The sequence below is a fragment of the Dermacentor albipictus genome, chromosome 7, assembly GCF_038994185.2.
Source record: "Dermacentor albipictus isolate Rhodes 1998 colony chromosome 7, USDA_Dalb.pri_finalv2, whole genome shotgun sequence".
In the NCBI taxonomy this organism is placed as follows: domain Eukaryota; kingdom Metazoa; phylum Arthropoda; class Arachnida; order Ixodida; family Ixodidae; genus Dermacentor; species Dermacentor albipictus.
In genome coordinates, this window is record NC_091827.1 from 22,488,601 (window position 1) to 22,501,128 (window position 12,528).

The 12,528-nt window shown below is 47.6% G+C and overlaps 1 protein-coding gene across 1 annotated transcript; it reads right to left on the reverse strand.

Moving 5' to 3' along the window:
* Window positions 1-3,950: 3,950 nt before the first annotated feature.
* Window positions 3,951-11,250, reverse strand: LOC139047502 (pre-mRNA-splicing factor 38B-like). The gene is made up of 4 exons (XM_070521313.1): window positions 10,959-11,250; window positions 9,820-10,148; window positions 7,641-7,739; window positions 3,951-4,010 (listed from the first exon to the last, which is right to left on the reverse strand). Exons 1-4 carry the CDS (start codon window positions 11,248-11,250, stop codon window positions 3,951-3,953), a joined length of 780 nt encoding a protein of 259 aa, XP_070377414.1.
* Window positions 11,251-12,528: the final 1,278 nt, after the last annotated feature.

Genomic DNA, 12,528 nt, shown 5'->3' on the forward strand with positions numbered 1-12,528 from the left:
TTAGACGGCTTCACCACTCTCAAATTTCATGAAAGGAGGAAGCGAATTTAGCCGCAAAATGTAACAACAGACATTTCAGTGCATATGTCTAATAAGGCAGTAAAAGACAAAGTTTACGTATACGAAGGTAGAGAGAGAGAAAGCAAGGACAGGAAAGGTAGGGAGGTCAACCAGAAGAGTATCCGGTTTGCTACCCTACTCTGGGGGTGGGGGAAAGGGTAATAGAAAAAAGAAGAAAGGGAGAGAGTAAGCACAGAGTACGTGTGGGAGGGACACTATGCACAGGGACACTATAAACGGTCTCTTAAACCGGTGTACCTCAAGTATTGCAGTAATGCACGATTCGCTTTTCGTGCATACGAAAAGGTATACGAAGGTGGTATACGAAGGTAATTGATTACGAAACCATATGTGCTTGCAAAGAATTCTGTTTTTGCCTGCAGAACCGCTTCCTGCTTAGTAGTAAAGCCATATAAATGTAAATCTGAAGGCATTGCCCTATTACCAACTCATTGTTCCTATGTTTCTACAAGAGGCCACAAAAGCGCTGCTGCGATATTTGAAAGCGACTGGATTGGGTCAGCACCTGTGATCTGGACTGAGTGACCGACTGATATCTCCAGTGGACTTTCTCTTCTTTTCATCTTTCCGTTCCCCTTTCCCTTTCCCCAGTGTAGGGTAGCCAACCGGGCTCAGTCCTGGTTAACCTCCCTACCTTTAATTTATCATTTTCTCTCTCTCTCTTTCTCTTGTTCCTATATTTAGTGTTTATGTGGTTGAGCTCGAAATAGAACTCCATTTTCTTTTTATTCTCGACACTTACGTTAGTATTCAGATGTACTTCAAACATGCATGAGGGACATCGCTCAGAATCAGGCAAGGAAACTGACTGTAATATATTTTGCCGAAACATGTTTGGTGAGTTGTTCTCGATTTCCTCACTGCGCTAACCCCGCTAACGAACCATAGTTAGGCAGCCTTAATAAGCACGCCTACGCCTTGTTTTTCAGCGCTTGAGCATGTGCGTGTGCGAATGCTCCATAAACATCGTGTATATGCCGTAGCCACTTATCCTCTGTTAGAATAACTGCATTATAAGGGCATTGGACATAGTTGATAAAAGATAATGAATGTCGAACAGGCGTTTAATTACTGCTCGGTTCTGTGAAAAACGTGAAACATGCCTCCAACTCGTATAGCTTTCGGGTTCAAGTTATCATTAAACACAAGGTGGCAAACATTGTCGCACGTTTTTGTTTAAGGCAGTCAGTCCAACTGATCCATGACAAATGGACCAAGACTCTTTATTGGCGCTGTTTCCCAATTCGAGGCGCAAACATATGACGCGTTTACAGACAAGCATTCTCGCCGATGGTCACAAGGAATAATAATTTATTTCTAGAAGATGCTAAACCTACAAACAAGAAAAACGATGACTACACTGTTATGCACAAGTGCACCGCCATTAAGTGCTTTCTGGTGTGTGTGTGTGTGCATGTGTGTCCCCTAATAAACCATAATACGTAACCAAAATAACATAACGCCGCAGGGTCCACAGCACGACATCGCCCCGACGCTGATGCACAATCAAACATTTCCGCATATGTTACGCTGCTATGGACCAGCGCTACATACCTCACCTATGCTTCTCTATATCTGAATTAATTTTTTATAACCTCTTAGGCATAACGTCACTCAGATAGCATCAAAATTTAGGAGTAGCCTCCCTGCCCGAGAAAGAGACGCTCTATTTCTCAATAAGCAGAATCTCGTTGTCTCTCTCCTCCCACAAAATAAACAACCACATTGTCAACATTCGCCGCAGGAATCAACCTCAGCTGTTTTACGGAGGTGCTTAGCGTTCTACCATTGTTTTTTCTCCTCACTATGTCTCTCTCCTCCCGCAAAATAAAAATACACATTGCCAACATTCGCTGCAGGAATCAACCTTAGTTGTTCTACAGAGGCGCGTAGCGTGCTTTAATTTCTTTTTCTTCCTCACTATGTTTCATAGCTCACACTCAGGCCTATTCATGCAGGTTTGCACGCTGACTGCGATCGACACGCCAATGCCAGTCTTTCTCATGTATCATACTTACACTTGCTGGAAGTCTGAGCGAGAGTCTGATTAGACGCAATGCCTAAACACTAAAAAACAGGACACTCTTAGAAGACAAACATAAAGAAAATTTCCGAATTAACGCAGGTAGATCTTTCTTCTTCATGTCAACGTAGCCGTGCACGGTGAAGTACCTGCAGACATGCCATTTGTGGGAGCTTAAGTTACGCACCCTTCAACCATTGCCAAAACAAAAAGCACATAAAAATGGGAATGGTAGAACTTGCTGGCAGACCCGATGTTATGGCGCCGGTACAGAATACGCGGCGCCTAGCGCCACATTCGATTTAGGTAGCTGGCAGCCATCACAGCATCTCCATTGTTTCGTTCTACCTCTCTGCGGCTACATAACAAAAGGAAAGGGTTATGCCGCGTGAATGAACGGACCGACAAAAAGACATCCATTCGCGTGCGTGATCCAGTTGAAGACGCACGTCAGCAAAATGAAACCGCATTGTTCTCGCGCCATTCTACGCAGCATGCCAAACAAAGGATGCCAGCTTGACTGTAATCCCAGACCCATTGATCATGCAACTAGCACGCCGAAAGTTCGTTAGAAAGCCGGTTGCCAAAATTAAAGAAAGAGCATTGTCAATGCGAGACAACAACTGCGTACCGCTGCAATGACGCACGCCATTTCCTACTTCAAAAGGCACCATCAATGCCCAGCCGCGGACTCAGTGAGGCGTGGACTAACGTTGGTTTTTGTCGAAAAACAGGAAAAATCTTACATGCCTTACTGTAAGCTGGAATAGTATTAAATGTTCTGAGAACTGTTAAGCCAAGGCACATAAACCCACAAGGGCGCAATCGACAAGCAAGTGTGCAAGATATGAAATTATGTTTTCACAATGCCGGACTTGCGTAGCGCTACAATTATGTGATGGAAATAAATGAACAGCACAATGTTTACGCACAATGTTTACGCACAATGTAGGAAAGGAATACAAACACAAGCACTGTCCTACGGTCGGCGTAAAAGTTGCGATGTTTATTTCTATTCTGTATCTGTACCAAATCGCCCGAATGCCAGCTCTTATAATAATACAGCCACTGCAACGCATTACGTTTTTTCTTAGGATTTCATAATATTACAAAACTAGTGGGGGAGGGGAGGGGCAAGAAGTATCGCGATTTTAGGAACTGTTCGCCATTGGTCGGCCATATATTCACAATACCAATATATTTCCTTAATGCATTGGCTTGTGCCTGTTTCTACAAATTGCTCATGCCCTAGAGACTGAAAATAACTTCGTCTCTTTCTCTTTCCATTGCCGATGATTTGGTCTACCAATCAAATCATTGATTTACAGACCGATAAAATGCATGAATGACTGAATGTTTCGCTGAGTGATTGATATATTTGATTGAATCATTGATTCGTTGATTGAATGAGTGAAATCAACGTCACAAACACCTTGAACACTCGGGATGACGTCATAGATAATACTCCACAAAACTCTCCATATTAGGTTGTTTCAGATGACCCTACGCATAAGTACTTTAGTGACTAGACATCGAGCCTACGATAGAGTACAGCCACCGAGGACACGAGTCAAACCATCGACCGTATTCTCAGCAACAGCGAGCAATACCCACATTCCCCCTCAGTGTGTAATCATTCTTTCCATCGTCGCGCTAACTGATTTCAAGCCACGCCTTTGGCATACTGCACATGACAACGGTTGTCTTACACAACAGCCGAACGCCACCCGTTGGTGTGAGCGAGTGACATCCGGCGGCCACCCTTTAGTCAGAAGCGTGAGAAAGATGGTGCAACGCGACGGAAGTGGACCAGGTTCCATTAGGCAAGGGGTTGTAATGAGCCCTGTCAACGGTGGATGCTTCCGGCGTAAACGACCTGAGAAGCAAGGGACACCATGACGCACGCCTGAATCAGTGCAATATCGTGCAAAAAAAAGCTGTGCCAAGCGAACCTTTGCATCCGATGGGAATTTCTGGATCCGCAGCCGAAGCGTCGATGGTGAAAGGCGCTGAAAAGGTGACAGCGCGGCCTTTGGACTCGTAGATTGCCTCACTGATTAGTGAGTCTCTAGATGCGCCGCTTAGGTTTAAACATAGCGCTGGCACTTCTCAACACTTAGTAAGGCGAGCATGTGGTGGAAGCTCGTCTAGCGAAAGTAACCTGAGCTTTATCCCTCGCTTTTCACACCAGGAAAAAAAAAAAGAGCGCACCTTACAATACGCGCAAACATAAAGGCGAGACGTCTTCATTCTTTAGCATTGAACTATTATTATTATTTGTTTTGAACACATATACACATATACACACGTATTAGGAAAGGGAAAGCGAGGGGCAGGCTGGCAACTGCCACCGGAAGGGGCACAACGCATGCCTACTCTTCTGAAGGGAGGTGACAGCAACACAGAAATAGAGGATAGGAAGGAGGGGAGGAAAACGGAAAGAGGAAAGGAGAGCAACAGGACACTGCAACAGGACAAATCTAAAGACTAAAGTAGAACTCAGCATCCGGAATTAAAGTGACGCCGCGTTGAACAGCCTCCACAATTATCAACCACATCCATGGCTAGTTCGCTATGCGGCTAATTGTGTTCTCCACGATGAGACGCCAAGTAAAGCTGCACGTAATCATCGTTTCACCGTTAGTCGGTTCACAATATACACTATAAGGTGTTTGAACCCGCCACCTCCCATCTTCGAAGGAAGAAGCCTTAGAACACAGTACAGATCACACACAGTAGGGCCGGTCACTGAAAGTCACGCTACTACAGAATGTTCAATGTTCATGCTACAAACGTGAACCTAAGTTAGTTACTTCTATAAAGGTTAGTAGGGCGCGATGGGCCTGATCACGTTTAGATGCACAGCCACTGGGGTATAAACATTCCTCGAGTGTCGCACACCGCAGGCCAAGGAGATGATAGTTTCTCACTAGCGACATGCGCTGGGCACTGAAAGCGGGACACTCAAGTATAAGGTGCTTAAGTGTCTCGTAGCAGCCACAAGACGTACACAATGGACTTTCCGCACGCCCTTGTCTGTATAAACGTTCGTGCACGTTCACGCAACCAACCCTTAGCTTGAGCAGTTGTGCTCTAGCGCGACGAGGCCAGCCTCGACCACGAACACGGGGCGGGAACGTTCCATTTGCGACGCGCTGATCTGGATGCTGCTTGAGTAGGTGGCGACGAATCAGCAGACGAGCGTCATCAAGCTTGCACAAAATTTCTGGGCAGTCACAGTTGTTATGAACGCAACTTGAAGCGAGCCGATCAGCCTCTTCATTTCCGGTGATTCCTACGTGTGAAGGTATCCATTGAGCAACGAGAGATACCCCACGTGTTGTAATTTTGCTCGCAGAGTCATTAATACTGCGCACAAGTGGACAATCAAGCTCACTGCGTTGTAACCTGCTAAGGGCAGCACGGGAGTCCGTAAAGATGACGACCTTCGATGTAATTAACTCCTCCAGCACGTATTTCAATGCAACATTAATCGCTGCTAGTTCCGCAGTTGTTGACGAAGTTGGATGAGGTATCTGAAAGATACGTCGTACTTGAGTTGAAGGGCAGTAAAAAGCTGCAGAGGCGCCTTGACCGTCGTTGTGTACAGATGAAGAAGAAGAAGAACAAAACTTTATTCGTTGAAAGAACTTCGTTGCCCCTAAAACGGGGTAACGCCGTGTGGTCGGGCCCCTATTCCAAGGCACCGCTGGCCCTCGCCATCCTTTCTGCCCTGCGGACGAGCCTGAGCTGATCCCCAAGGGCGGAGCTGGATAGCAATGCCTCCCACCTCGCTCTCGTGTTATTATCTTCTTGTTCTTCTGTGTGAGCTGTGCACTCCCATGTGATGTGGTAGAGCGTTGGTGTGCTCCCACACCACGGGCATATGTCCTTGTATGCTGTTGGGTAGTATATGTGCAATTTATGTAGGTTTATGTATGTGTCTGTTTGGAGTCTGCGTAACGTCGCTGAGTCCATGGCTGAAAGGTTCCTATGCGGGGCTGGGTAGAGCCTTCTGATTTCCCTGTAGTGCTGCAAGATGGCTTGGGAACTTGGATCGATGGGTGTCGGGTCCTCCACCATGTTGCCATGGGCAGCTCGGCAATTAGTAAAACCTCGAGCCACCTCATCTGCATGGAGGTTCCCAGTAACACCCTCGTGTCCCGGGGCCCATGTTATCGTTTGGGTATACCTGACGTCAAGGTCTCTGTTGATTTCGGTAAGTATCCGGCATGCCCTCGCGCTGATCTGTCCCCTCTGATAGTTTCTACATGCGGCCTGAGAATCTGTGACTATTGTTAGTGGAGCATTGCGCTCTATGCCTTCTCGTATAGCTAAGGCGATGGCTATCTCTTCGGCTTCTAAAATGGTTGCTCGGGAAACCGAAGCACAGGCCGTGATTTTCCCTTTACGGTTTACGACAACTGCCACCATGTTCTTTGCGTTGGCCCGATATGGTGAAGCATCCGTGAATCGTGCAGTGTCCGAGTATTTTGTCGTTTTGTCTGTATTCTGCTCGAGCTTTTCTCCTTCCTGCGTGTAATGTCGGATCCATGTTTTGTGGTATTGGTGATACGCCATACAAATCTCTAATATGGCAGGGTAGACCTTTGGCGTTTTGGTGTATTTGTATGCATCCTCCAAGGCCGACTCTTAGGAGAAGAGCTCTGCCGACTGTCGTTTGCGCCAATCGACTCCTCTGCGCTATGAGTTGGGCCTCAACCAGCTCATGAAATGTATTGTGGAGGCCGAGGGCTAGAAGCTTCTCATTTGAAGTGTTGCGTGGCAACCTCAGGGCTGTCTTATATGCCATCCGTATTATTGTATCAGCCTTTTCTTCTTCCTCCCTGTTCATGGTATGGTAAGGAAGGGAGTACATTAGTCTGCTGATGACCAGGCTTTTCACCAGTCTGAGGGTGTCCTGTTCCCCAATTCCTGTCCGATTATGAGCCACACGGGCTATCATCCGGTTAATTTGTTGCGTTGTTTTTCTGATCGTGTTTAAAGTGTGTAAACATCTGGCATTAGATTGCAGCCACATCCCCAACACTCTTACTATTGACCTCTCAGGAATAATTTTCCCATCCAGCCTGATCTCGAGTTTGAGTCTCGGGTCAGTTCTTTGTTTTTTTGTTTTTGTGAGGCGAATGAGTTCCGACTTCTCCGCAGAGCACTGGAGTCCTCTTTGTTGCGTATAGTTTTCTATTATATTGGCTGCCCATTGGAGCTTTTCCTCCTTCTCTCCCAAGTTGCCCTTGGTTATCCATATCGTTATATCATCCGCGTATAGGGAATGATGGACGTCGGGGATTTCTTGGAGTTTTTTAGCTAGTCCAATCATGGCTATGTTGAAGAGTGTAGGCGAAATCACCGCACCCTGTGGCGTTCCTTTGTTGGGAGGATGGATGACTTCAGATTCATCATTTCCTACTTTTATAACTGCTGTTCTCTGGTTGAGGAAGCTTCGGATGTACTGGTACGTCCTTTGACCGCAGCTGGTCTCTGCAAGTCCATCCAGTATCCCTTTGTGACTTACGTTGTCGAAGGCCCCTTTTATGTCGACAGCCATGACAATGTGTTCTCCAGGCTTGGGGACGTTCGTTAAGACTTCCTCCTTTAAAAGCAGGAGTATGTCCTGCGTTGACAGATGTGGTCTGAAGCCAAACATGGTATCAGGCATTAAGTTGTTTTCTTCAAGGTGACGTTGGAGTCTAGTGTTTACTAACCTTTCGAACACCTTTCCTAGGCATGATGTAAGGGAGATGGGCCTAAGGTTGTCTAAAGTAAATTTCTTCCCTGGTTTTGGAATCATGATTATCACAGCATGTTTCCATTGCTGTGGTATCGTTCCTTTGACCCAATGATCATTTATACAGTTCGTAAGGGCTGTTATGGCTTCATCATTCATGTTTCTAATCATGGCATTTGATATTTGGTCTGCCCCTGCCGCTGTGTTCCGTTTTGTACTGGCGATTGCTGCTTTAACTTCTGCTACCGTGAAGAGTTCATTCATTTCTGGGTTTGGGTGTCCGATGTAATCAGCTTGGTATGGGGGTATCGGGGCTTTGTTACCGAAGCATTTTCTATGGACTGCCTGTAGGAGTTCTTCTTTTGTGCCTGGGTACGAGTGTAGCAATCGCTCCAAGTTCTTTTGTCCTTCGCGTCTGGTTTTGAGCGGGTCAATCATTCCTCTGAGGATATTCCACGTTTTTGCCGTCCCTAGGGTTCCATTAAGTGATCCACAGAAGCGTTCCCAGTTGGCTGTTGTAAGTTGATTAGCATATTCCTCGGCCTTCTGGGTTATTTCTTTGATTTTCATTTTGAGTTTGCGGTTGCATTTCTGTCGCTTCCATCTTTTGGTCAGGCTTCGTCTTGCATCCCACAGATGCAATAGGTGAGGGTCCACTTCAGGTGTTTTGTCTGTCCTGGTGATGGTTTTGGTATGTTTCTGCTTTATATTTCGTATGCATTCGCACCAATTATCTAAATCATTTATGTCCGTGGTATGTTCTTTAAGTGATTCTCTGTGCGCCCGCCAGTCTGTTATTTTAGCTGTACCTATTTGTTTGCGGATTTGAGCTGTGCGGATTGTGGTGCTTATAATGCAATGGTCACTGTCTAGATTTTCGAAGGTGTTGCACCACTCCGCATTTGGACAATTTTTGGTTATTGTTAAGTCCGGACTTGTGTCTGCGGAGATACTATTCCCTGTTCTTGTTGGCATTGCAGGGTCTGTTAGAAGTGTCATGCCGAGCGCTTCTATTTGTCCCATGATATTTTTGCCTTTATTGTTCTGGGTTGGATACCCCCAGCTTGAGTGCCTGGCATTAAAATCCCCAACTATCACTAGAGGTCTCCCCTTCGCCATTTTTGCGGCCTCTTGAAATAGTTTGTCGAACGTTGCTCTTTTCTGACTCGGCGGGCTGTAGACATTAATTATGAAGGCACTCTTTCCTCTGGTGCCTTTATATGTGATTTCGGTTATTATATGCGGAATGTCCGTTCCTTCTATGGATTTGTGACATATTGCCGTTACTTTCTTGTCCACCAATGTTGCGACCTTCCAGTTTTCACCTTCGGTATTGAAGGTTTCGTATCCCTGTAATTTTGGGTTTGTTCCGGCTTCTTGCAATGCAATGATAGCTGGTGATCTGTTTTGTGTCATCACCAGCTGCGACAATTGTCCCATTTTACGCCGGAACCCGCGGCAGTTCCACTGCCATATTTCGCACTCTTCGGAAGCGTGCTTTTGATGTTTAGGCATTGTGTGTCGCCTGGGTCATGGCCGACAAGCCTGGCCTGTTGTATACTTTCTCTGCCTTTTCTCTTATGCTGCTGCCTGTGGCATGTTTTCTCAGTGCTTTCGTAAATTCTATTTGTTGTGCCTGGATTTTCTTGTCCAGAGCTTCTAGTTTTCGATCTACCTGAATCATCACCTGCTCAACGATTGTGGGTATAACTTCTTTTATGGTTTCTTTCAACATCGACAAGGTAATTACGGTGTCGCCTTCTAAATTCGCTAGTTTTTGTCCTTTCTGTCCTGTCTGAACTGGTTTAGGTTCTCGTTGTGGTTGCTGCATTTGTTGCTTTTTCAATTGCCTATTTTCTCTTTCTAGGTCTCCTATTCGCACTCGCATGAGCTCTAGTTCGCGTTCTAGGCGTGTGAGTTGTGTTGTTTGGTGTGGGGGTTGGGAGGCGATTGCTGCCCAGCTCACCTTGTTTTTGCCTTCTTTGTTCACAGTCTTCTTGCTCTTCTGCTGTTGTTTTGTTGTTTGGCCCCTCTCTTGGCCACTGTCCCTGGAGTTGGAGCGGTCTCGGGAGCTGGACCTGGATCGGGAACTGGATCGGGACCTGGAACGGGCCCCATCTGGTGATGCAGAGTCCTCACGGTCCGTGCTGAACCAGCGTCTCTTGAGGATGCCGTTGGCTTGTGGTCGGCGTAGACGTTGCGACAGTGGTGGCCTGCCCCTTTGGGGGACCCGTTTGAGTTTCTTGGTGCACTCCGATGCCGCCGTGGGATGAGCCCCCCCGCACAGGGCACACTCTGGATCACAGGTGTGGTCCTCAGGAGGGTCCCTTAGCCAACAATTGCTGCACGCCTGTGCCGTGGGCGTTGGACAAACGTCCGTTCTATGTCCCTTACTTTTACACAGTTTGCAGTATTGTCTTGTGGGCTGATAAGGCACACATGGCATTTCGCCACCGTAATAGTAGACGAAGCGTGGCACTATCGGTCCATCGAACGTTATCACTGCGGTTTCAGACTTGCCGAGCATCCGGGCTTGGACGATTGTCACTCCTTGAGTGCGCACTCGGAGATGACTTAAAAGTTCCTCTTCTGGGGTTTCGCGTTCCAGTCCGTGTACCACTCCTTTAAGGTACCCTTCAGGGGTGGTTATGTAGGTGTTCATCGGATGTTTAGTGCCATTGAGCTCCAGCGTTTTGATCTTCACGATCTTCTCCGCCACTTGTTCGTATGGGTTACTTAAAATGATTATGTTTGACCCGTTGCGGAGGCGAAGCAAAAATTTATCGCTCCTGCAGGTCGCCGGGTCGCCGCTTGCACGCTCTATCGCTCGCGCAACTTCGTAGATTTTAAGTTCTTTTACAACTAGCCCTGGCTTGGGACGCATGATAATTTTCATGTCATTTCTGGGCAGCGGCGCCGCGCGCGTTTGCCGTCGGGCTCTTATAGACGCTACGCCGCGTTTAGCTCGCTCTCCTGCAGGCGCCCTGGCAATGCAGTTGCTGTTGCCCTCACCGTCGCCTCGAGCTCCGCTGTCATCAGTGGCTGCTCGCAATTGTTTTCTTAAACCTTTTCCTTCTCGCAAAGATAGTGCAAGTTGCCACTGACCGTTCTTGGCTTCGTCGTCTTCCCTTGCTGTGTCTTTCTCCTCGTTGTCGTCGGCGTCGCTGTTTGATTCCCCCTGTGTAACCTCGTCAGGCGAGAGGAAGTCCTCTTCAGCGTCGGCCGCAGATCCCGCGGTTTCGATGGCTTGGTCATCCGTGTCCATGGTGTCCTGGGCTGTTTCCGGGTCGTTGTCCGTTGGAAGTTGGGCCGTGGCGGCGCTACGCTTGGGCCGGGAGCTGACTGCCGGGGGTCCGCGCTCCGCTACGCCGTTAGGCTTAGCGTGGCGGGCCGGCATGCTCGGGTGGTGGTCTTATCTTCTTGGAAGAAACCGGGTCCACTTGTCAAAAAAGGGGGTATCAGCGCGTTCCTGGTGTCTTCCTACACAAATCCTGCGAATTCCGTGGTGGTCACATGATTTTGACCGCTACTAGGCAAGATTATTGACAGAGCCGATGCGAACACGTCTGCACTCCTCGGCGCCACCTGGCGTCCTCTCTGTACAGATGCATCTGTGAAAACTTGAAGATGATCTGGAAACTTTTCGAACAAGTGTGATTGAGCCAATTGGAATATTGCCGAAACAGCCATATCAGACTTTTTGTGCATGCCAGGGATTGTGAGGAAAATGGGGTATACATGTCTCGTGATACCTTTTGGAGGCGGAGACGTATCTGAAGCAGCATGATCAGAAATGGTAGTGATATCCATAAATACTGCCGCCATTTTTCCCATGCGAGATAATGGGCGGTGAATCAGACGATCAAGGAGCGCTTGACCATTCGATGCGCGGTGCAGACGCTCAATATGATATAGAGCTCTCTGATCTGCTTGCAGCCTCAGGGGTAACTGATGCACTTCAGTAAGTAATGCAATAGACGGCGCCTCGCGAGGTAAGCCAAGCATTAGTCGAAGGGCAACGCGATGATCTCGCTCCAGTTGGGCCATCAAACTAGGTGGTATGTTCAAAACTGGTAATGCGTACAGTATGCCTGAGAGTACAGATGACTGGTACACCTGAAGAGCCGTTGTTTGGTCGCAACCAGCACCTCGAGCAGTCAAGGCGGCCACATACTTAAGAAGGCAGTGCGATTTGCGTCGTACAGATTTAACGGCAGGACGCCAAGAGATGCGATCATCCACAATTAACCCCAAATAACGGTGTTGTCGCACCCAGTTTATAGGCGTTTCGTCAAGATACAGTCGGCTCATTGTTCGACGAGCGCGTTGTTTAGGGTGATATGCTATTGCAGCCGACTTAGCAGGTGATATGAGCAGGCCAACTTCACCCAAGTACTCCGAAGTAGCGTTGAGAGCTCTTTGCAAGCTTGCACGAAGCCGCGGACCAAGGTGCGAAGGGCCGCTTATCCACAGAGCAATGTCATCTGCGTAGACAGCTATGCTCACAGGGAAGTCAGTGTCTCGAGGCAAACGATTTGGAAGCGCGGCGAGTACCGCGTTAAACAAAAGCGGCGATAATACGCTGCCTTGTAGAACACCGCACTTCACATTTCGGTATCCACTGGTTACTCCTCCGACACGCACTTTCATGCGGCGCTCCGATAGAAAATTATGC